This window comes from Calidris pugnax, unplaced genomic scaffold (genome assembly GCF_001431845.1).
Source record: "Calidris pugnax isolate Ruff unplaced genomic scaffold, ASM143184v1 scaffold463, whole genome shotgun sequence".
Classification (NCBI taxonomy): domain Eukaryota; kingdom Metazoa; phylum Chordata; class Aves; order Charadriiformes; family Scolopacidae; genus Calidris; species Calidris pugnax.
Genome location: NW_015091252.1, coordinates 519,297 through 544,655, shown reverse-complemented (window position 1 = coordinate 544,655; position 25,359 = coordinate 519,297). Strand labels below are relative to the sequence as shown.

At 54.2% G+C, this 25,359-nt stretch overlaps 1 protein-coding gene across 1 annotated transcript; it reads right to left on the bottom strand.

The window, feature by feature from the left end:
- Positions 1-174: 174 nt before the first annotated feature.
- Positions 175-17,433, bottom strand: PIK3R6 (phosphoinositide-3-kinase regulatory subunit 6; the record flags this gene model as incomplete). The annotated part of the gene is made up of 12 exons (XM_014960121.1): positions 17,389-17,433; positions 13,924-14,007; positions 12,124-12,215; positions 8,958-9,026; positions 7,656-7,788; positions 6,244-6,313; positions 5,154-5,337; positions 4,165-4,312; positions 2,945-3,031; positions 2,040-2,496; positions 1,033-1,132; positions 175-297 (listed from the first exon to the last, which is right to left on the bottom strand). Coding segments are annotated over exons 1-12 (1,560 nt in total), but the record flags the coding sequence as incomplete, so codon positions are not given.
- Between the last annotated feature and the right edge of the window lie 7,926 nt (positions 17,434-25,359).

Below are 25,359 nucleotides of genomic sequence, written 5' to 3'. Positions count from 1 at the left end.
CGCAGGCACCTTTCCAGCTGCCAGGCCCCTTTCCAGCTGCCAGGCGGGTTTGTAGGTAGAAAACCTCTGTCTGGGTGACAGAGGAGCTCTGCAGGGCATGAGCTCATCCTCAGGGACTGCAGACGGGTTTGGGGAATGAGCCGGGCTGGGGAGGTGGGAAGGTGTCCCTCGTACCATGGTGGCCAGCTTGGGAATCATGTGGCACAGCGTGTTGATGTTGCTCTCATACCATGGGTCAGCTCTGCCCAGGTACCCAGCCACCTCACAGAGCTCCTCTTGGCCGGTGGCAGCGTGGTCCTGCGGGAGAAACACACAGCTCAGAGCATGATCAAGGCTCAAAATACCAGGAGGAAGAGAGATCTGCTGCACAAATGCCCCATGAGCCCCATCCCTCCCCATTCCCTGCTTGGTCCAGAGGAGGCGGCAAAACATTTCTTGCAGCACTCGCTTAGCAGGTGCTAAAGACCAAGTGAAGAATGAAAAGAAGAAATGTTGATTTTTTTATAACAGCACATTAGTCAGGACTCAGCGCCAGTCCTGGGCCAGCTTCAAACATTGTGAGAAGTGCAACTGTTTATTTATCGCTGTCAAAAGGCTGTCAGAGGGGAAGAGATTTTGCCCGAGATAAGCTGCAAGGTGGTGATTTGCAGAACTAAAGCTGGGGCCGTGACCAAGCAGGCAAAGCCCTCAGTAAAGGACGACCACTTCCCCTTGAGCATCTGGGAGGTGGGAAAAGCATCGGTCCTTTGCTGAAGCTCCCTTGATCCTCCTATAGCTGGAGCATGGCAGCAAAACTGAGTACCCTTTCTAGGCTGTGAGTTATCACCCATTGGGGTGGTTGGAGCAGCCTGAATGTCTCTGGAGCTTTTGGATTCCTGAAGTCAGCCTGCAAACTGAGCCCTGTCCTGGATCCCATCTTCCTGCTTCTAGGAACTAGGCATTAATGGATGTGAATTCCTGTAAACAGCAGGAATTTCTCCAAAAACACTACCAGCCGGTGGCAGCGCCCGGAGTTGCTGAACCCAGACTCACCGCAACGGCCAAGGTGTTGGGCTGCCCTGTCACAACCGGGATGTAGTAGAACTGCAGGTTCAGCCTGGGAGTCAGGAAAACTCGCCGTGTTTCTTGTTTCCTTAAAGTGGAAGAATAAATAGCCACATCACAAGGGGAAGGTGGGATGGAAAAGGCTCTTGGCCAAGGCTGGGCAGTGCCAGGAGACCACATCTTCTCTGCATCAGGAGCTCATGCCCTCCTTGTACACCTCCTTTGCCCAGTGGGACAGGATGGCAGTGATGCCCCCAAGTTCCCAAGTCCGGCAAGGGGAGATGCTGGGGGTAAGGGACATCGCACAGACGGTCTCTCAGATGGGACTAGTGGTCCCCTCTGCACCCAGGCTGCTCCCCAGGCTGCTGCCTCCACCACAACCCACACCCATCCCACGCTGGTCTCCTGGATGGGCAGCTGGAAAACAGCTTTTCTTTAGGATTTTTTCTTTTTGCATAGGAAAGCATCCTCATTTATTATTCATTAAACCATGGAGAGAAAGGAAAATCTCCCTTTGTGCATCATTTTAGGACAAGGGGAAATGGCCTCAAGCTGTGCCAGGGGAGGTTTAGGATGGATATTAGGAAAAAATTTTACACTGAAAGAGTTATCAAGCCTTGGAATGGGCTGCCTGGGAAGTGGTGGAGTCACCATCCCTGGAGGTATTTAAAGGCGGGCAGATGTGGTGCTTAGAGACATGGTTTAGTGATGGTTTTTGTTAGTGTTAGGCTGATGGTTGGACTCAGTGACCTGAAAGGTCCCTTCCAACCTCAGCATTTCTATGATTCTATTTGGGCTGACAGAGCCAAACGATGCCATGCAGCCAGGTGCTTTTGGGTGCAAAACACTTGGGTCCCGACCTGTCTCTGGTAACGCTGGAGCCCAACCCTATCTCCAGCCATCCTGGCTGTGTCAACCAGCTGAAGAGCAAGCCCCCACCCTGCCTGCACTTTCCCCAAGCCCCCAGAACCAAAGAGGCCATGGCCACTGGTTACCTCAAAGAGTGGTAGGCTTGGGCCAGGCGCCCCAGGATGCGGTCGTCCCCCAGCAGTACGATGCGGGCAGTGTGGAGCTTCTGGAGCGGGGCTGCTGGCTCTGGGGGGGTGCCCGCTCTCTTTGGAGGCTTCGCCAGGGGCTTTGCCCCAGCACCGTTGCAGCCAGCCTGCAGGAAGGCCACGCTCTCCAGCGGTGACAGCTTTTTTTTGATGCCACCTTTCCTCTGGAGCCGGGATTGCTCCGTCTCGGCGCTGCAAGGGGCGAAGGGCTCCTCAGCCGCCGCGGGAAGGTCTCGCTCGATGCCACTGTCGGTGGAGAGCACGGAGAAGCGGGTCTGCTCACAGCACTCGCACTCCGAAATGATGTCCTGGATCTCAAAGTTGTCCAGGTCCTGGCTTAGGCAGTTGGGCTCACAGCTCTGCGACAGCGGGCGGATGAACAGCACCAGTTCCTTCCCTGCGGGCAAGGAGGGAGCTCAAGGAGGGAAATACCACCAAACCCTGGCTGAGCCCCAGTCCTGCCCTGGCTCCCCTCTTCTCATGCAAACCGGAGGATCAATATCTCCAAGAGGAGTCAGTCTTTCAGACCCATTTCACACTGCACCACGAGGAGAGCTCAGTATCACTCAAATCATGTACCCTGGGCTTGTCCTGCTGCAGCCTGTCCCATGGGGGTCCCCTCCCCACCTCCTTCACCCCTCTCCCTCCCTAATCCCCTGACCTGACCCAGACATCCCAACAAGAAGGAAGACTGGTGCAGTAGGCACGAGCCTCCAGAAGTTTGGCCCCTGGGCAACGGTTATGAGACCCACAGCCCAAGAATCAGGGTTAAATAACATGTTTTGCACAGGTTTCCCAGCCTCGGGCACCACCCAAACTCGCCACAGGCCCCCAAGAGCACTCACAGAGCTGGTCATCTTCTGTCCAGAGGTGAAAGCTGATGTTGGGGTTGGGCAGAGGGGTTCCCTGCAGTCCCCCCGAGGAAGCATCGCCTGGGGGAAACAAGGATGCTTGTGACACACAGGACCAGACAGATTTCTCGCACCCCCGCTGGTGCTGTGCTTCAGACACAGGCTGAGAGAGCCTCTGCTGACCCCAAGGGCTCTCCCACCCTGGTGGGTGAAGGTCCCACGAGAAGGGGATACGAGAAGGTCCCTAACCTACATCAGTGAAAGGGAGAAATGAGGATGAGGAAGCAAGCACAGGCAAGTGAAGGGCCTTGCTCTGTTGCAGGCAGCAGAGGGATTGCTGAATAAATAAAACATTCTCAACACTCATGGCAGGACCTCCCCTTGGTGATCTCAGCTGAGACACAGGGGAGCTGGCTATTTTTAGCCCATTTTGGCTCTGCTAGAAGCAGTGAGACAACTGAATCATTCGCTGCCACCAAAGGAGAGGGTCCCACTCCTTTCCCTGCACCACTGGCTGCTCCTCCCCATTTCTTGCACTGGGACTGTCTCCAGCACTTTCTGGAAAGGGGGTTGGGACAGGGACCTTCCACCAGGCGTAGCCAGGAAGAGGGAAGGATGACCCCCATTTCCCTCTGGTCTACCCCAAATGTGTGTGAGGAGCTGTGATGGATGGGGACATTTCGTTATAGTCCGTGTAGCCCCGATGGCAGCAGGCTGGAACAGAACACTGCCATGGGTGGAAGGAGATGGCAGTACCAGTGCCCACCACAGCAGTACAAGGAGGTTTCAGGGAGTGGTGCACAGTGTCTCCCCAGTCCAGCCCATAGCAAGATGTACCTTACACCAGCAGAGCCCTGGAGACTCTGTCCAACCTCCCCTGGTCGACAGCTGTGGCACCCTTTACAAATGATGGAGACATCTCCGGACCTCAGGGCAGCTGAATTAGCAGCAGAGATTGACACGGCCCCTTTTCCTCAGGTGACAAACCTGCCTTCCACTGCCACCAGCAGCTGGCCATCGTGGACATCAGGTCACGGCAAGGAGCCAGGCTGGGAGGACCTGATGCCAGTGAGGGACGCTGCCCAAGTGGAGGTGGAGGGGAGGTGGGGATGGGCAGCTGTGGGAGGGCAATGGCAAGGACATGGCAGTGAGGCAGGGACCTGCCAGCTTCCCAGCCCCTTTCGCCCACCCTGCTCGACCAGCCTGGAGCTCACCTGCTTGCAGGGCACTGAGGATGGTGCAGTAAATCTTCTCCAGCCTGGCTGCGTGCTGGTCCCGGTCTGCGCTCCCCTCCTGGCCTGCAGACTCCACCGCTGCCACCACTTGCTGGAACCAGTGCTCGACGTCGCTCGTGGGCATCTCCTGTTGCGAGGAGCAGCCATTAACACCCAGAGGTGTGAAAAGAGGTGATGCTCCACAGCAGGCACAGCTCCCACAGGGCAGCAGGAGGGGCAGAAATAGGGCAAGTGATTCCTGCAGAAATTATTCTTTTCGCAGCAGAGGATACAATTTCCCTCCTGTCCCCAGGGAAGGCTGGAGAAGGAGAGCTGCTAGCTGTGCTGTCTGCTTCAGGATTTCTTTCTGGCAGGTTTGCAGCTGATGGGCACTGTGCTCCTAGCTGCCACCAGCTCAGGGAGCCAGCAGCAGGGCTGGCAGCTCCAGTGACAGCTCCAGTGGCAGCTGGGCAGATGGAGACAGCAGACACACAAAGGAGTCCTTTGGAGGGGAAGATGCTAAGATCCCCTGCAAAGCTGCCTAAGTCTGAAGTGAGTTTTTGTCTTATTGTGGCCCCACAGCTCCTTGAAGGAGGTCTGAGAGAAAACTAGTTGAACCATTTCTGATGAGGTGGTTTTGCAATGACCAACAGCTCATCACGCCAAACCAGGGATCACAGCAGCCTGTATTTCAGCTGCAGAGCCCAGCTTGGCTCTGCAAAACCAAAGACTCAAACCGAAGATTCAAGACCTCTGGCTCTTTCTGGAGCAGCTCTTTTATATTTGGAGAATTTTTTTTGTATAACACCAGCTCTGCTTGTAGCCCAGCCTTGCAAGTAACACTGGGGCTACAGGGGATGGAGACCCACAGTGAGGAGCTGGGAGGGGTCTCCCCACTTGCCAAAAATCCTTTCCCTGCTCTGACTTGCCCAGCAAGAGCAGTACCATTGGAAAACCACCCTTGGTGCCACGGAAGTGGTGGCAGTTACCTGGAGGCTTCTCTTCAAGCCACTGACGTTGCAGCCCTCGCCCAGGGCCGCCTGCATGGCATGGATGATCACGTAGCACATGCACGCCTGGGGACTCTGGGATACCTGAGCTGCCTCTGTGTCGGTCACCAGCGCATTGCAGATGGCTTCCGAGAGCAGCTCTGGATCAGCAAAGATGAAAATCCTGCGTGGGGTGGAAGGATGGGAAAGGAGGGAGATGAGATGAAGACTCTCCATTACCAACATCAAGGCTGGCATGAGGGGCTCATGTCTCCATTTTCACAGACTGACAGGGTTGGAAGGGACCTATGGAGATCATCTAGTCCAACCCCCTGCCAAAGCAGGTCCTGCCAAAGCAGGTCCACCCAGAGCAGGTTGCACAGGAACTTGTCCAGGCGGTTTTGAATATCTCCAGAGAAGGAGACTCCACCACCTCTCTGGGCAGCCTCTGCCAGGGCTCTGCCACCCTCACAGAAAAGAAGTTTAGATGGAATTTCCTCATGTTCAGATGGAATTTCCCGTGTTCCAGTTTGTGCCCGTTGCCCCTTGTCTTCTCTGGGCACCACTGAGAAAAGCCTGACCCCATCCTCTTGCCACCTGCCCTTCAGCTATTGCTCAGCATCAATGAGATCCCCTCTCAGTCTGCTCTTCTCCAGATGAACAGCCCCAGGTCTCTCAGCCTTTCCTCAGCAGAGAGATGCTTGAGTCCTTTGATCATCTTCATAGCCTCTGTTGGACTCTTTCCAGTAGTTCCCTGTCCTTCTTGAACTGGGGTGCCCAGAACTGGAAGCAGTAAATAAATCCCATGCAAAGAAAAAGGGTTCCTGCTGATAATCCCCTTCTCTGCCCTCTCTGCCTGCCCAGGGAGGCTCCCTGCCACCCAGGATCACAGAAATAAATTGAGACACATGGGAGGAACGTGCTTCTCCCAGTGCAAAGCTCCCGCAAGACCATGTGCTGCCATTGGGTTTATGTCCAAATTGCCTGTTCCATCCAACATTAATTCAGAGCACAGGAAAAGGACAGATTTCACTGTAAGACTATAAAAGAAAAAAAAAAGTAACAGCATATTTGAAGAGATGCTACTCACTTTTCCTGGTAAGGGTACGGGTCGCTTTTAAGACTTTGTTCAGAAATGACCATTCTTTGGTACAACATACCTAACAAATGCAAGGAGATAAACACGCAGGAGTTAGAGCATGACAAATAACAGCTCACCCCAGCAGAGCAGCTCAGCGGGGCTCCCGGCTGCGGTGGCCGGTGGTGGGTCTGCCAAGTCGGTGAACACATTGTGGGGAGATGGTGTAAAAGTGCCAAGAACCGGGCTCAGAGTTAAAAATAGTCAAGGACAAAGATAGACCATACTACATAAAAAGAAAACCCCTCTATTCATGGACAGTTTCCTGTATTTCCCTTCCTTTGTTTAGTGGATTTTGAGCTTTAGAGCAGAGTCGGAAGCAGGAGGAAGAACCCTACTCCCGGCCTCCATGCCCGGGGCCACATCAGGGGACAGCATTTAAGTAGATATGAAGAACACAATGTCTTTCTGCATCAGGAGAGATGTACTCTACTCTCACCCAGCTCTGGGGTGGGGAAGAAACATCTGCCCCACATTGCTTGGGTACAATTATCTTGTGAACCTCACAGTGCTCCAAAAGCCCAGCTGGAGATCCCCATCTCTCCACACTGAATCATTGTTTTATCTGAAGCCAGGTGAAATAAAGGTGGACTTTGGAGCTCCAGACAAAGTGGTACTGGGGAAGAGTGGTCGGGGTGATGGTGATGGGCTGAGACTACCAAGAATGGAACTTTCTCTCTAATTTCCCACCAGGTTTCTCATCTTTTATTTCCACCTCACAAAGTGTTTGCACCTTGCACTGTTTTAAAGGATTGCTTTTAAAGACTATTACTAAAGAAGACTTTACCGTGAAGAACTTTAATGAGCAGCATAAAGAACAAGGGAAATAGAGTTTTCCTCCAGCTTTCTTTCTAAAAGGGGCTGATCTCTGGAGGAACTAATGATGTTTTAGTGTCTAGAACATGATACAGAGTAGTGGAGGGATGGACAGCCTGCAACTCAATTTCAGATAGAGAGTTTACTTTGCAGAATGAAGACCTCCATAACATTTACCAAGATGCCCTGGCTGGGAGTGGAAGCACCCTGTTTCCTACACAGACAGAGGCTGTGTATACACCTGCCTTAAGATGGGCTGGACTTGACTCTGGTGCAGCCAGAGGACAGCAGGAAGACCCTAGAGTTTTCCATCAGTAACTAAGGCTCATCAGCTACAAATAAGTGTAGGGCAACCCTCCCATCCAAATGCATCCCTAAGAGCCCCCAGTGTTGGGCCAGCCCCCTGCAGAAACCCCTGCCACGGCTCGCTGCATCAGACAAAGGCCAGCTCAGGTATGGAACCTCCCCCAAGACCCCACCACCATCGCCTCAAGGACCAAAGCTGTTCACCGTGCCCTGCATAGGGCAGGGTGGAGAAGTCCTCCTACCCGGTGCTGTCCTTTCCATCTTCAGCCTGATGGCATAGTCCAAACCGATGGTGCAGAAGGGCTTGGGCAGGGTGAGCAGCTTCTTGCAGAAATCATACACTCTGCTGCAGAGCTCGTCGGAGATGCAAGGGGCCTGGGGTGAGAAAGGGGCAGATAAGGAGATTCCACAGGAATGATCCCTAACAGTGCTGTCCCCCAAAACAGACCCCAGGGTGGGAGGGCACAGAGATACACCACATTCAATGTGGATTTAAATGCAATATATGAAGCAGAACCAGGCCTACAATTGATGGAAATCTCCAGCAATACCCACTGCAGGACTGTGGGCACACATTTTTGCCAGGTTGGGGCTTCCTGCACTATCAGGCACCTAAACACCTCCAGAATAGGGGGTCAGCGAGAAGGACCTGTCACTCCCATACATGTCACAGGTACCTCAGTCATCAAACATCACACTGGGAAATGCACAGTTGAGTCCATCTGTGGTAGTCCCAGGGCTTTACTGGGCAGTTACTGGGGTATTTCAGTACAGGAGGAGGTGCTGAGTGACTTCAAGTGGTCCCTCCTGTGGCTTCTGATTTCACGGAATCATGGAATTATTGGAGTTAGAAGGGACCTTCTAGAGATCATCCAGTTCAACCCCCCTGCCAAAGCAGGGTTGCCCAGAGCACATCACTCAGGAGCATCCAGGCGGGTCTTGAAGATCTCCAGAGAAGGGGACTCCACACCCTCCCTGGGCAGCCTCTGCCAGGGCTCTGCCACCCTCACCCCAAAGTTCTTCCTCAGATTGGAGTGGAACTTCCCATGGTCCAGCTTGTGCCCGTTGCCCCTTGTCCTGTCACTGGGAACCACTGAGAAGAGTCCGGCTCCATCCTCCTTCAACCCTCCCTTGAGATACTTGTAAACGTAGATAAAGTCTGCCCTCAGCCTTCTCTTCTCCAGGCTAAAGAGCCCCAGCCTTTTGAGCCTTTCCTCATCAGGGAGATGCTCCAATCTCTCCATCATCTCTGTTGCCCTACGCTGGACTCTCTCCAGTAGTTCCCTGTCTCTCTTGAACTGGGGGGCCCAGAACTGGAGGCAGGATTCCAGTTGTGGCCTCCCCAGTGCAGAGCAGAGGGGGAGAATGACCTTCCTCCACCTCCTGGCCACACTCTTCCCTACACAGCCCAGGATCCCATTGGCCTCTTGGCGACACTGCACGTTGCTGGCTCATGGATAGTTTACTATCCACCAGGACCCCCAGATCCTTCTCCTCAGTAGTGGTCCCTGGATCTTTCCCCAGCGAAGCCCACGGAAGGTTACCTTTATCAAGGCGTACATCAGGGTGTGCAGCAAGGGGATGATGTAATGTCTGAAGTCACCTCGCTCCGCCTGTGGGACCAAAAGGCACAGTCAGCACCTGGCAGGGGCTGGGACCGGATCTGGTGGAGCCACCGCAGCCCCCAGGGTGAGTTGGTTCAGCGGTTCAGGCACACAGGATGAGCACAGACACTCGCCCAGGCTCAGGGGGGATGCTCCCCAGGTCAAGGTGGGGTTTAGGGTCCCTCCACAGGCCACCAGGGTGGGCAGGATGTCCTTGGGGCAGACAGGGATGCTTGGTGGGCATCCCATGCAAAACAAGCTTTGGGGAAGAAAGGGAGGTGGAGGAGTGGACCACGCTGCTGTTGCCACCACCCCATTGCAGGGCTGGAGGTTGTTGTAGGGGTGTGGAGGCTCTGGGAGCTGCTGTGGGAGCGTGGTTTGCACAGTAAAAGCTGTGAAGGTCATACATGAGCAAAGTATTCCAACTGAGCTCACTAAGGAACTCCTTTCTGTTGCAAAAAATTCATATGAAAAATATACAACCACTGGGAACCCCCTGCAGAAAGCCTGTTTTACATTTGGTGGGTGTGGGACCGGAGTGGACAGGGGGGAGAGATGCTCTTGCATCCCCGTCCTAGCCCAGGGGAAGCCAGGTGGATGCTCAGGTCAACAGATCCCTGAGCCCTCCCCGCAGCCTGGATCTAACTGACAGCTCCAGTGATGGGAATGCCCCTGGATAAACCCAGGAAAAACATTTTCATCCCAAAGAGATTTCCAGCACCTTTCTCCAGGGCGGCTGGAGCTGAGTTAAATGGAACTGATGGCAACAAAGCTTGAGAAATGATTGGTAAAGTGAACACTACTGAGTTGCTGAGACCAGCTGATATTTGCCCAGAACCCTGTAGGAACTCAAGCATGAAATTGCTAAATTATTATCTACGGTTGGTACCGACTGCTCGGAGCTGCTGCAGAGGAATAAAAATAAAATGAAATAAAAGTGACACTGATTTCCAAGAAGACCTTCAGGGTGAGGAAGGGAATTACAGACCAGGAGACCTGATATCCCTCCTGGAAGGATAAAAGTGGCAGAGTGATAACAGTTATAACAAGGAGGCTTTTGCAGGGCAGACCTCAAGCCCTTCGGGGGAATCCCTGCATCCGTAGCCAAGGGTGATGTGGGTGTTCCTGTGTGTCTGGATTTGCAAAAGCCGCTGGATGAGTGCCCTCACGGTTGGTACCGACTGCTCGGAGCTGCTGCAGAGGAATAAAAATAAAATGAAATAAAAGTGACACTGATTTCCAAGAAGACCTTCAGGGTGAGGAAGGGAATTACAGACCAGGAGACCTGATATCCCTCCTGGGCATGGAAGGATAAAAGTGGCAGAGTGATAACAGTTATAACAAGGAGGCTTTTGCAGGGCAGACCTCAAGCCCTTCGGGGGAATCCCTGCATCCGTAGCCAAGGGTGATGTGGGTGTTCCTGTGTGTCTGGATTTGCAAAAGCCGCTGGATGAGTGCCCTCCCCAAGGCACTAAGGGAAGATAAACCCCCACAGCACAGGGGAGAGAGCCCGCAAATGGCCTCGGAGCTGCTGGAAAGGCGGGAAACAGAGAACAGGAATAACTGCTGGATGTTCACAGCGCTGCGATGTGTGCACAGGGCTGACGTGAAAGGGTTGGCAGAGGGAGATGACTGGTTGGTCCCCCCCTGGGACTGAGCAGCAGCAGGCAGGAGACATGGGAGCTGAGCAACACCCCGTGAGGTGGCTCCATCCTTCCAGCTCGAAAGGAATCATAGAATGGGTTGGGTTGGAAGGGACCTTAAAGACCATCCAGTCTCAACCCTCCAGGAACACCTCCCACCAGCCCAGGTTGCTCCAAGCCCCCTCCAACCTGGCCTTGAACCCCTCCAGGGATGGGGCAGCCACAGCTTCTCTGGGCAACCTGGGCCAGGCTCTCACCACCCTCACAGCAAAGAATTTCTTCCCCACATCTCATCTCAATCTCCCCTCTTTCAGTGTCAAACCCTTCCACATCATCCTCTGGCTCCCCTCCCTGATCAAGAGTCCCTCCCCATCTCTCCTGGAGCTCCTTTAGGGATTGGAAGGGGCTCTGAGGTCTCCCTGGAGCCTTCTCTTCTCCAGGCTGAACCCCCCAACTCTCTCAGCCTGTCCCCACAGCAGAGGGGCTCCAGCCCTTCCAACATCTCCATGGCCTCCTATGGCCCTGCTCCAACAGGTCCATGTCCTTCCTGTGCTGAGGTCTCCAGAGCTGGACACAGTGCTTCAGGTGGGGTCTCCCCATAGCAGAGCAGAGAGGAATGGAGAAATGGCAAAGAAAGAAAACAGTATGGGGAGGTTTCTGCACAAAGGACGACTCACAGGGGCCCTTCGCTGGGGTGGGGAGGAGGAGGAGGAGGTGAGGGGACATGGGCTCTTCCTCCCTGCAGCGGAATGAGAGGGTGCTGGGTAAAATGAGGCAGGCTCATAAGAAAGAAGAGGTGTTACTTCTACACATGACATCTCATCAAACCACAAACCAGGTCGCAGCAGGATGCTGAGGGTGCTAAAGGTTTACACAAAACCGGAAAATGACAGGACAAATCAATGAAACAAAAAATCCGCGACAGGATTTCCATCAGATGCTTCAGGACAGGATACTGGGTTAGACATTTCTGCTCTGACACCTTCTGGGGCAGAAATGAGTACCATGGAGGAGAAATTTCCACTGTACCTGGGGCTGTAGCTGGCTGGAGTGGGATGAGGGGGACTTGGGGGTGCTCAGAAGCGTTTTGCGCTTTGTTGTTTCCAAGCTGCAAGGGTCCATGGCTGCTGCAGCATCTCCTGAGGAGGTTCCCTGCTCTGCCCGTGGCTCACTGTCACTTTTCGGGCAAACCCTGGTCCCTGAAGCCATCAACCAGATGAGCTACATCTCTTCCCTGCTGTGCCACAGAACTTTTAGCTGTTTTCTGAGTTACAGTCCCCAGCCAGGCTCAAGGTCCCTAAAAACACCTTTGCCATCTCCAGCCCAGGATGCTCCAGGGGGGAGGCAGAGCCCTGTGGGTGGAGTTGTGTTCCCATCCCTCTGCTCCCCAGGACCCCACAGTGGGACACACCACACAGGGATTGATCCCAGAACTCAGGGGGTGTCTCCGAGGTGGCACTCACCCTTTCCAGCTCCTTCACCAGGATCCGGACCAGGATGGAGCCGTTACTGGGATTCTGGTCGATTTTTTTATGCAGGGTCCATCGCAGCATCCCTGAGAAGTGAAAACAAAGAAGGTCAGGTTGCAGAGCAGAGCAGTGATGGATCAGTGGCAGGGTCTGACAGAGGAATCAGGAGACCTGGGCACTCTTCCTGCAAAAATCCCCCCCAGGATGCTACATTGACATCATTATCAGAGCTAAACCAAACTCCTCTGCCCTCTGCTTCAATCAGTGGCCCTCTGCAAGGGGCAAGTCACACAGCTGCCCTGATTCCAGATGCAGCATTGATGTATCGCACCTCTAACACTGGGAAACCTCTGGCAAAATGTCCCAGAATCACAGAGTGATATAGGGTTTTAGGGGACCTCTGGAGACCATCCAGTCCAACCCCCTGCCAAAGCAGGGTCACCCAGAGCAGGTCCCACAGGAACATGTCCAGGTGGGGTTTGAATGTCTCCAGAGAAGGAGACTCCACCACCTCTCTGGGCAGCCTCTGCCAGGGCTCTGCCACCCTCACAGGAAGGAAGTTCCTCCTCATGTTTAGACGGAACTTCCTCTGTCCAAGTTTGTGCTTGTTCCATCTTGTCCTGTCCCTGGGCACCACTGAAAAAAGACTGGCATTGATCAGATACCCCCTCAGTCTTCTCCAGACTCAAAAAACCTAAGTCCCCTCAGCCTTTCCTCATCAGAGAGGTGTTCTAGTTCCCTTATCATCTTCGTAGCCCTCTGCTGTCCCCTCTCCAGCAGTTCCCTGTCTTTCTTGAACTGGGGAACCCAGAACTGGACCCAGTGCTCCAGATGAAGCCTCCCGATGGCAGAGCAGAGGACTGGGAGCAGAGATCCTAGGACTGGGGGGCTGGAGGAAAGCAAGGAAGGGCAATGGACATGAAGGTTTTTTTTCGGGTTCCCTCTGTTGCTCTGTTCACAACCACCAGCCTTCACCGCCTGCCCCCAGGAAGGTGGGCTCCTGCTGGTCCCAACATCTGAACATTGCCTGCCAACAGCTTGCACTCGGAGCAAGGACCACAGAGCATCTCAGTCCTGCAGATGTCAGTGTTCAGTCCAGACAAAATCAAGCTTAATTAACTGTAAAATATTCTGTGCACTCCAAGGAGTCCTGAATAACATGCTCTAGCTCTAGGCAATCCTGCTTCAGCAGGGGAGTTGGACTAGATGATCTCTATGGTCCCTTCCAACTCTAGAAATTCAGTGAAATTCAGTGAAAATATTTTTTTCAAAATTAATTAAGTTTCCTAAGGCTGTAGCAGTCCAGTCGTTGGGTCAGATAGGGTTTTATTCTCCAAAACCATAACTCAGGGATTTCAACTGAGTCTTTGGTGAGGAGCTGAGCCATAGCCCCGCAGAAGGAGACGGGGACACTCCAGCTCGGGGCTGTTAAATGAGTTGGACAGGGCTGTGTGGCAAGTCGGTGTCAGAGCTGGGAACAGCATCACAAACTCTGGCAATTGATGTCCCACCTCAATGCTGGACCCCCCTGGGCAAGTCAAGGGTGTAGAGGGTGCAGGAGGAGGGATGAAAGCTGCTGAGGTTGGTTTGGCAGACACCAGGAGCTCGCCAAAGTTTTAGTACCTCCAGGAGCAGGATAGAAAGGACAGAGCAGGGCCAGGGAGGTGAGGCCACCCTATGTCCCCCAACCCCGATGCCATCTGAGAGAGGGGAACAGTGAGGTTTGAGGCCACGCAATGCCCCAGGGAGGCAGCAGGGGGGACAGGAGGTGAGGGTGCTGGGGGTCCACCTTACCTCGGTCGCTCTGGCAGGAGGGGTGGTGACCATCCAGCTCTCGCAGCAGCGTGCGGACGCGGCGCAGGATGTCCGACTCCACCTCTGCAGGGATGGAGAGGACATGAGCAGCCAGGCCAGTGCCCCTGGGGGATTGGCACCTGGGGACAACCCCAGAGCAAGAGACACTGTTTTCGGTGTGCAGTGACTATGGGGACTGCACCCTCCCCACCTCCCTCAGGTTGGCTGTCTCTTCAGGTTTCAAGCCTAGATGAGTCTTGATGGAAACTTTCCCAACACTTTTCCAGGGCCACTGGATCTGGGGAGCACATGTCACCCCATGGACTGGTGGCCCATGCAGCCGTACTGGAGAGCAAAGCAGTCCAGCAGGGATGTGGTGGTAGGGGAGCTCTGCAGAGGACTATGCGTGTATGAGCTCTTCAGAGCCCTTCTCTCCCTTTGTTCAACAAAAAAAAAAAATATCACACATTAAATATAGAAACTACAAAATTAAACCACCACTTGGCACCATGAAAGAGCAGAGACATCTCTGCATTTTGGCACCACATGGATTTGGCCTCGACCTTACACCTATCACAAGGAGCACTCTTGCAACAAGGTCTGCTGCCCACAGGGGCATCTCACTTCTCCTAGGAAACCCAGGCAGGGCCACCAGGCTGGCCATATCACCTCCTGCCTTCCACCTGTGACCTCTCACAGCCTCTCTCCGATGTGCGACCAGCCACCTGTGGACACCAAGTATCTTCTGCTCCCCCAAGCAGGGACCCAAGGTCGGTGCTGCTGCCTGGTAACCATCACATGCTCCTCACAGACGTCAAAACTGCATCCTGCTCCTGGCCAAGAGTAACTTTGACAACCTCAGACCCAGTTTGAGGTATGACTTGTACATGGGGGCGAGGGCTCGTGGTGGCCATGTGCACCAACACATCGCAGATGTCAAGTTGTCAGCCCTGAGGGCACGTGGGGTGTCAGGCAGGAAAGCTGCAAAGTTCCTTTACTCTGTGCCTGTCCCTCCTTACCCTGGGCTACTCTTTCGCCATCAGTAAAATGATTCTTATTCCTTTGTAATAACATTTGAAAAAAAAAAAACAAAGCATTATATAAAGTTGGGTATTATTACTTGACATGCTCCTTCTGTAAGAGGCTGTAGGGTGGAGCAGCCAGAACATGGCCTGACCCAAAGGAGGAGCTGAGATGTTTGTGGTAACCATATCCCAGGGCTCTTTCCTGGGGCAGGTTCCGTGTTCACTGGTGGGGTCTGGACCATTGACAGCCGCAGCTGAGCGGCAAGGGTGTGAGGGTGCCACCTGTGTGGCAAGGGTGGGAGGAAGGAGCAATTGACCCAGGTCCTAAGGGAGCTCCAGACACATACTGCCTGGTCTAAACTGTCTCATCCACATGGCATTGCCTTTTAGGATTGGTGTCATCACCACCTCTTTCACTGCCCGGTTTTGCTCCTGAATTTGTTCATTCCCTCCTCACCCTCTTCTGCCACAGCTTCATCCTCCCTAACATCGGAGAGATGGCAGAAGGACAGTGGTGGGCACTCACACGCATCTTTACCTACAAGAAACAGAGGAGGCAGCCAGGGTGACACTATTTAGAGCTGCGCTCAAGGACCATGGCCTCCAAACATCCTTCCTTGGCTCTGGAAGGAGATAAGGCCAACTGGACTGGGTCTGGTTGGTGGAGCAGGTGGTGCTTTGGGCTTTACAAAGAACAGTGACTGGGGGAGGTGGGTTGGGAGCTATGGGAAAGAAAACAGGGAAAATAGGGGGGATTTAACAGCTCAGCTGGAGGGTCAGACCAACAGGGAACTCTCCAGTGAGTGCTTCTGTGGACAGAGGACCATCAAGACATGATCATGCAGGAGATGGGACAGCTTTGAGTTGCTGCCCCTTCATCCCATGCAGACACCTGCACCACCTCAGGATGGGTTTGAAGCAAAAACCAGAGATGTTTTTTTGCTCTTCTACAGTGTCTTTTAGAGGGTGTGTGAGCCCAGGGTCATCGTGCAGGGGAGTGGACACAGCACCCCACAGTTGCCACCATTCCCACTGGCGATGCACAGCAGAGAGCAGGAGCACTTTGCCCCTCACAGCATCCTTGATGCCTCCTTGTCACCACCTCACCAGGCTGGCAGCGTGGTCAGACACAGGACAAGCCACCCTTGCCCTCTCCAGGCCCAAAGACTGCAGTGCCACAGGTCCAGTGGGATGGTGACCAGGGCAGAGGGGCAGAAGACACGAGCCCTGCAGCAAAGTCAGCGGGAAAATGCAACATTTAAAGTATTGGAGATGGCCTGGTGCTGAGGTCGGCCCAAGAACCAAAATAGTTTTCCTATTTACTGACCCCAGGGACTTTAAGGATGTCTGTGTGGACGAGTCATTCAATTCAGGCTTCTCCTGCAGAGGAGGACTATCTACGGCCCTGGCTTCCATTGAAGCTACGTTAGAAACCAACCACACACTCGGCTTCACAGTTACCCACACGTGCTGGTGAAGCTGTGTGTGTGTGTGTGTGCGTGCGTGTACACGGGCAGTTCCACCTCTGCCAGCACAGTCCATGCCATGGCACCCACATGGGGAGACACAGAGCAAAAATGTCCTTTGAAATGGGAATTTTTGCTCATTTTGGAAGTGTCGTTTGGGGAAATGTAAAAATTTTGCTTTGGAAATTTGTATTTTCTCTCCTTTTTGTTTTCTCTCCAGTGATTTTGAGAAGCTCCTCAATTTCACTGTTAAGATCATTGGTTTTGCACGGGGGAATTACACAATAACGGGCTATTTGAAATTTCCTATTCTTTTTGGTTTTGTGTGTTTTTAATTACCAGGGGAAGGTTTTCCTGAGCACTGATATAAACACTGTCCTCTTTTCCTAAATCAAAGCGACTGCAGCCGTGATACACTGAGGTTTCTTCGTGGGGAGCGGAGCGTCAAAGCGTTTGCTCCAACACAAACAAGAGGCACTTTAATCTAAAAACAGCCTCAACCTACCAGCGACAAACAGAATGGCTTAGAAATTAAAAAAAAAAAAAAAAAGCAACAATTTTTCAGTGTTGATATCCTGACCTTGGGGTGCCGGGAGACTGATACCGCCTTGTGAAACAGCATGAAAATAACACACAGATTGGGATGGAGGGGGAGGGGAAATGAACATTAAAAAAATTGCAATAAAATATAAAACTGCTTCAAAATTCAAATGTGAATGGTTGCCAGACCTGGTGCTTTTGCAGTCCCCCCCTACAGCAAATCTTTTGGTTGCCCCTCAGTTGCTTCATGCCTCATTTCTCACCCATCCGGCGTGACCTGCCAACCCCTTACAAAGAGCAAGGTCTGCCCAGAGGCAATTGATCCCCCTTAGATACCCATGTATTTTATCGGAGGGACAAGAAGGTGGATGAGGCAGGTTAATTTGGCCAGGACTCCCCACCCCAGCACCCCGGGAGGTGTCAGCATCACCCACCTGCGCTCTCCATGGCCGGGCCGAGTGGGCAGCACGGGGTGGGCACGGTGGCCACGGGGCAACTACAGCAATGGGGCGAGTGCACGGCTGCTCCTCACTCCTCTCGGGCATGGCCTTGGGTCCTGTGTCTCACCTGTGGAAAAACAGGACACGCTCAGGCTGGTGGTGGAGATCAGGATCAGCCTGGACCTTGGGAAGGACCACAAAGCCACCGGGACACTGTGGGCGCAGGAGCCCTGGGTGGAGGATGTCCAGCAGGGAGACAGAGCCCTGAGGGTGAACACAGCGTGTCTCAGGGGCTGTGTTTTGCTGGAGAAAGATGCAGCTCAAAGCTAAACGCATCTGAGCACTTGGCCCCCAAAGCCAGGAGGCCCCCAGGGATGAGCATCAGCATCACCAAGCAGGACAGGGTCGGGAACCTTCTCCTCCCCAGGATTTAAGAAGAAATGTTCCAGGTAAGTCAAGCTGAGCCTGAAATGCAAAGTCCAACCAGAAAAGGAGGGGAAAAAAAAAAAAAAAAAGGGCCCCAAATTTCCATGGGGTTCCTACGCCTGGTGTTCTGATCCATTGCCATTCTGATCCAGCATCCCGGAGAAACAAACCCCAGGGAAAGCTCGGGAGCCCAGCTGTGCTGCAGAGAGAAGCCAGCCTGGGGCCAGACAGCTTCCCTTGCCTTCAAGCATTGTTCTCTCCAAAGAAAGAGGGAAAAAAAAGAAATAATCCCAAGAGCTGAGGAAGAAGGAAGGGAGATTCGCCTGTGACAGGACCCCAGGCAGGCTGGGGAGCCGGCACGGCGGGGAGGAGATGCCGGCATCTTCTATGTGAAATACCACCGCTGGGATCCTCAGATGCAGCCATCTACTCCACAACTGGGTTCCTCCCGCCCGGCAGCTCCAGTGCCTTGTGGTCCTGACCCCCAGCACCCACAGCGAGGTAGAATCTCCCCCAGTGTGTTGCCCTCTCCTGTCTCCCCATCCACGGGCACGGCAGCAACCGCAGGATGGAGCAGCCTGTACTTACAGCCTGAGTGAGCTGCACCACCGTTTTCAGCATTTTTAGACCAAAGCTTTTCTAACCAGCAGGTTTTGTCCTCTCTTCTTGCCTTGTGGGATGGAAAAATCCCCAGCCCACAGCTCTGAAAACCATTCTATGGTTTCCCTGAAACACCCACATTTGGAGCCCACCTCCAGCGGTCCCCAAACCAGTGCAGGCAGCAATATCAACGCAGCCTCGTTAGTCCTCTGCATCCCTCCCAGCACAGCCAGGCCATCAGCCCACACTCCTGGCTCATGTCTTTGCTCTATTTAGGATTTGCTCTAATTAATTTGCAGATTTAGGGCCTAACTCTACCCAGATAGATCCTACATCTGTAAAAATCCACCAGCAAACCCAGGAGCTCTGTGGCCACAGGGGAGACGGACAGACGGACGGACATGCACAGGAGAGCCCCAGCCGAGCATCCTGCTCTCGGCAGCTTTCAGAAGCTCATTAAAGGTTTCCTGCAGCAAGGGAAGATTTCAAAACCCACCCCAGACCCGTGTGGCCTTTCCTTCTGGCCCCGGGGCTGGATGACAAGGCCTGGCACCCAGCCACCGCTGCCGATTTCCACCGCCCGCCGAGCTGGGCCGCTGGGGCAGCTCCTGGTCACGGAGAGGAGAAGGGAGGCAATGACAGGTCTCCTTCTGCAGGCCAGGGGGCTACTACAGCATCACCCGCTGGCACAGCGGGCAGGCAGCTTGGTCCAGAGCTTGGAGAGGGGAAGAGATACCAAACCTCCTCCAGCTGCGCTGGATGCCTGGTACCAACCATGGAATCGCATCTCTGTGGTGACGGATGTGCCCTCTCCCCTGTGGCGACCACCCTGGGGTGCACCAGGGGTGTGTAGCAAGGCAGAGGGTGTCTCCTGAGGTCACCAAACCATTTTCCCCTCTGCCCCCCCCATGCTGGTGGCAGCCGCGGTGCTGCCCACAGGCTGTTCCTGTTCCTGTGGCACAGTCACTTGCCTTCCCCCTTCGCGCCCACACAGCCCCCCTGGCCGGGCACCAGATGACTTCCCGGAGATGCTCAGCACCCTGGGTGCAGAGCGGTGAGCAAGGGAAGGATGGTCTCCTGACCCGGCCATGGGTAACCGCAGTGCTGACAGCCTGCACCGAGCCAAATGTCTGCGGACAATGGGTGATTTCTGCTTCTACAGCCAGAAATGGGACGTGTCACCTGGCCTGCTAGCATCTGGGCCAGAGTAAGAGAACATCAGTTAATCCTCTCTGGATTACCAATCCAGATATTGGAATATCCAGGTAATTAATTATTTGGAATTACCAACCACCCGCATGAATCACTGGCTACGGAAGGAAAGTGAATGATTCTCCTAATGGCTACGGAAGGAAAGTGAATGATTCTCCTCATCTTTCAGTCCCTCAAGGGGCTCCAGGAGAGATGGGGAGGGACTCTGGATCAGGGAAGGGAGCCATAGGATGAGGGGGAAGGGTTTGACACTGAAAGAGGGGAGATTGAGATGAGATGTGGGGAAGAACTTCTTTGCTGTGAGGGGGGTGAGAGCCTGGCCCAGGTTGCCCAGAGAAGCTGTGGCTGCCCCATCCCTGGAGGGGTTCAAGGCCAGGTTAGAGGGGGCTTGGAGCAACCTGGTGTGGTGGGAGGTGTCCCTGCCCAGGGCAAGGTGGCTGGAACTGTATGGACTGGAAGGGCCCTTCCAACCCAAACCGTTCTATGAGTCTATGATAATCCTGCATAAGAGCACCAGCCTGTGAGATGGTTGGCACTGCAGTTCTCAAAATGATATTTCCTGCTGGGAAAGGTGTCCGCAGTGCTGGGGGAGATGCTCGGCGCCTGCCCTGAGCGGAGCAGCCGGGGCTGCACGCCGGTGTCTCTGGCATGCCTGAGCCGGGGCTGGGAGACGCCGCTGCCGAGGCAAAACGCCGCCTGCTGCTAATTGCGTCGGTGGTTTTCCACATCCGCATCCTACCTGCCCGCGCGTGGGAGGGGAGCTGGTGACCAAACGTGGAACCTGCTCACCAGCGCTCGGTTTCCAGATTTAGAAAGGGGCTCAACGGGGCCAGAGTGACGTGAGCTCCTTCTGTGTGAGAAACTTCAGTTCTCTGTTCAGCCGTCTGCTTAAAAAGTGATGGCTTTCATAGAATCATAGAATGGTTTGGGTCGGAAGGGACACCTTCCACTAGTCCAGGTTGCTACAAAGCCCCATCCAGCCTGCCCTTGAACCCCTCCAAGGATGGGGCAGCCACAGCTTCTCTGGGCAACCTGGGCCAGGATCTCACTACCCTCTGTTTCCTCACTGTTGGCAAAGAGGAGCTGAGATGGAACCCATAGCCCACCTGTCCACTCTGAGTGCTTGAGTCTCGCAAGAAAAGTCAACATAAAATGCCAAAAACTGGTCCCCAGAACATTCAGAATCCAGTCCCACCGTCTGTGGGAGGACTGGTAAATCTCGTATAAGAGGCATGAAATGACATAAACAGAAACAGGCTGGTGAGGAAGACTGGGGTCAGTCTGGTTCCTGCCAGGCACCCGCTACTGTTTCTTCCTTGGCCTGGCCTTAACCAGCACAGAGACCTAAATGAGCAGAAAACCACCCATTTTCACTGGGGACACTTTCTTCCTGTTTTTCTCCCTGAGGATGAAGCTATCAGGGCTACCAAAGGAGGAGGAGGGATGCAGGGCTGAGGATGCAGAGCATCAGCCCCAGTTTGGTGCAGTACAGACAGCAGGACCACAGTTGTCCTCCCTGGCTATGACACATGAGGATGCTGCTTGCCCTTCCCTCCTGGGCTTCGTCAGGACCTTCCTGGCAGCAGCTGCCACTGCAACCACCCTGGCACAAATCCAAACCTAGTTACATGGCAAGGAAGGCTTTGACGATGCAAGAGCCTGTGCTGAAACCAAGGACTAAATCCAGCCCTAGTGCAGAGCTTTTAGAGGTAGTTCCTGGCCTGTTGGAGATGTAGGCTGCTCCCCAGCTGAGGTGCAGGGGTAGATTTTGGGTGGCACTAATGAAGCCAGGCTGTTTAACGTCAGATGATCTGACCTTGGCACTTCTTTGGCTGAGTGGAGAGAGGCCAGGAGCAAAGACCCAGCCTCTGCCCCCCCCCGGGATGAAGAGTGACAGTCCCTGGCCCTGGCAGCAACACTGCTCCGGGCAGAGCCAGACCATAAGGGATGAAGCCCATCACCTGGCAGGAAGGATTCCTTGAGCACCACCTAGAAGCCATGTGCCACTGCAGGGACACAATAACCAGCTGAAGCTCCAATGACACACTTAGAGCTGCTAATTTGGGTGAAAAAGCCTTTTAGCAGAGGGTGTGCAGAACTACAAAGCATACACCATGGTGCCAGAGCAGTGGGAGATGTCACCCAGACACTGGCACCCAGAAACCTGGGGTGTAACAGAATCCCTGTCACCACACCAGGCTGCTGCTTGTCCCACTGAGACAAGATCAGTCCCCAACACCCCTCGTCTGCGCCTCTGCCTGTTCCCAGGACACGGCAGCCAGAAATACCTGAGAAACCAGATGCGACATGCTGGGATGTGATGCTGGGATGCTGGGAGCCCTCCTTCCCTGGAGAAGATGGAGACGGATGACCCTGCATCCTCTTCATGCAGGGACAAGTCCCTTCCTGTGGCTCCTTTGTCGTTGCCACCCTTTCTGGTCACAGGCCATGGGGCTGAGGACCCTGGTTACAGCCACCTCTGCACTTTGTGCCCACCGAGCCCTGACCCACCACGTGCCATGAGCCAGCTGGTCAGGGTGGGGGGAGGGCATGCCCAGGGCTTGCTCAGGGGATGGCAGGCAGAGAGATGTGTCTGAGCTCCACTGCAGCCCCACCTTTCTCATCCAGGGACTCAGGTCCCCTCTCCCAGGTTTGCACCGCTGGCCTGCTGTCTCATGGAGGGACACTCAGCCAAGGGGACTTCAGGGAGTCTCTAAGACCAGACCCTCAGCGTTAGCTGTGCCCCATCCTCACATCCCAGCAAGTGTCAGCAAAGGCCAGGCTGTGATGGAGGATCCTGTGCCCACAGGAAGGGCAGCACAAGGCATTGGACCCCCCCACTCCAGACAGCCCTCTCTGCCTGCCTTGTCTCTGCCCGAAATGACTGATCCCTGGCACAAGTCGGGGGATACTGTCACCATTTCTGGGAATGGATTCTGCACTGGTCCTGGTGCCTGGTGGACTAGCTCAGACCTTCTGCCTGGGAACCACTGCTCCTGCTCCCCCCAGGGCTGGGAGCAGGATCCCCCGTCAGAGCCTGGCCCCACACCGTCCCCTCTGCGAGGGGAAGCAGGGGGACCACGCCAGGAAGAACCCCATCCCAGACCCGCACTCACCTTCCCTTGAGTCCTTCCAGCTCCTGGGATCACAGCTCCCTTGGGGGGACAGGCCCGTCCCAGCAGCCACATTGTGAGGAGGAGGAGGAAGAGGAGGGAGGAGGCAGTGATGGATCAGGCGATGCCGAAGGGCACCGGCTCCTCGGCCGCGGTGGGAGCTCGACGGGGAAGCAGTGATCCCTGCGGCATCCGCACGGCAGCCCACGCACGGCACTGCCGGCCGGGGATGGGGCCGGCTTCGGCTCGGTGTGTCTGAGCTCACCGGGGACCACAGGCTTTCTACCCAGAAACAGGAAGGGCTCACGGGCCCCAGCCAACCCAGAGGAGCCGAGGGGAAACACGACGGTGCGGGGCGTAAAAGCGAGCCCTGCGAAAGTGCTGGCAAGAGGTAGGAGCCGCTCGGTTCCTCGATCCACAGCCGCCGGGGCTTCTCTGCTTTCTGTCCCCCTCCTCCCCCCTTTGGATCCCTTCCCTTCCCTGCAGCAGACACGAGACACATTTCATCCCGTAACTGGTTATTTTGCTGTCTGCCAGCTCAGCAAGACCAGAGCCTTCTCTGCATTCATCCCACTTCTTCGCAGAGCTGCAAATCCCTGCTTCCTCTCTGCAATTCTTAAAATACCCATGGCATCAGCTGTATTTTATTTCATTTGCAGGCAAAAATTAAAAAGGAAGGTCGAGAAGGGAAGTTACATTCCTCCCTTCAGTTTTCAATAACCATGAGGGTTTTAGTGAAAAAACCTTAGTGACTCAAAAGCCACCTTTCCCAAGACTTTGGGGTAGTTATGGGAACCATCTGGCTATATTCTTAAAAGCGAAGAACTTTGCATTGAAAGTACAGTTCGCCCTGGAAATTGGCAGATAAGGCCATGGGATAAAGGGCTTTGCAGCCTCATCCTCCTTTTCCAAACTGCCAGGAGGCTGGAGACAGCGTCAGCAGGACCCAGCTGAGCATGGGGTGCTGAGCACCCCATGAACCCATCTTCAGCCTCCATCCTCTGCAGGGCGGTGGATAATGGGGACCCAGAGATGGGGAACAGTTTGCGATGGCTGCTCTATGTTGGCAGATCTGATACAAAATGAAGTTCAGTCCCATTTAGAGGTGAGACCACCACAGCTGGGATCCTCCAGTCATTTGCCTCCCTCCTCACCTCTCCATCCCCCCCAGTGCTCACCCCGTTGAACCACCTCCCTCCTAAGCAGTGGTTCCCCATCTGCATCATGCTCTGGCCCAGGTCTACACAAGGAAATAGTCACCTTCCTCCAGGGTTGTCCCCTCCCTGGTGCTCACAGCCATGGTGGGGGGACCACACTGATGCCTTCTCCTTTCTCTGAGGACTGGTCATTGGCCAGACAGACACCAAAGACACTGTGACAAGATGAGTTTCAGCTGATCAAACATTACCTTTTTCGCTTTTTGGATATGTCTGGAGGGTCCCAGCTACGGCTGGGTGGACACCACCAGGCTGTACAGACAGACAGAAAGTCATTGGTACCTGTAGGGTCCCTACTGCATGCAGAGACCAGGCTGGGCTGTATGGGCTGCTCTTGTCCTCTACGAAGGACAATCCATGCTCACTCAGCCCTTGTTAGATTGCTTTAATTATAACGTGGGCTGGCACCCTTATAGGTATCAGGCTACATCACCTGCAGTCCCAAAGGACCCTGGATTGGGCTCAGCCCGATGTGGTATCACACCAGCAGAGGACTCACCTGACCACCCCTGCAGAGCTGTACCTGAGCCCAGACATGGCACAGTCACAGCCTCACCACAGAGAGAGATGAGGGACCCTCAGAAGCACTGCCAACACCCTGCCAGCAAACACCCATGAGCCCGACCCGTCTGACTGGGACCTGAGCTGAGTCCCAGGAGCCCACCTGGGCCATGTCCCATCCCGCAGCAGCCCATCTCTCACAGCCTGTTCCATTCACCTGACTTATGACAAATCCCAGCCAGGCAGACTTCCCAGCAGGCATGTAGAACATCAATGGGATTGCCTCCCCATCCTGGAGCACCCACCGGAGGAACAGTCCAGCTCTGCAGGAAAGCACATCCCTGTCCCAAGAAAAACATACTTCCCTTTGGCTCCGATCCACAGAAGGAATCATAGAATCATAGAATTGTCCAGGTTGGAAGGGACCTTTCAGATCATTGAGTTCAACCATCAACCCAACACTGACAAAACCATTACTAACCCATGTCCCTCATCACCACATTTGCCCAGCTTTTAAATACCTCCAGTGATGGTGAACACCACCACTTCCCTGGGCATCCACTTCCAATGCTTGGTAACGCTTTTGTGTAGGAATTTTTCCCAATCTCCATCCTAAACCACCCCTGACACAACTTGAGGCCATTTCCTCTTTTCTAATCACCTGATCCTTGGGAGAACAGACCCACATTTGCCCAGCTTTTAAATACCTCCAGTGATGGTGAACACCACCACTTCCCTGGGCATCCACTTCCAATGCTTGGTAACGCTTTTGTGTAGGAATTTTTCCCAATCTCCATCCTAAACCACCCCTGACACAACTTGAGGCCATTTCCTCTTTTCTAATCACCTGTTCCTTGGGAGAACAGACCGACCCCCCTGGCTACACCCTCCTTTCA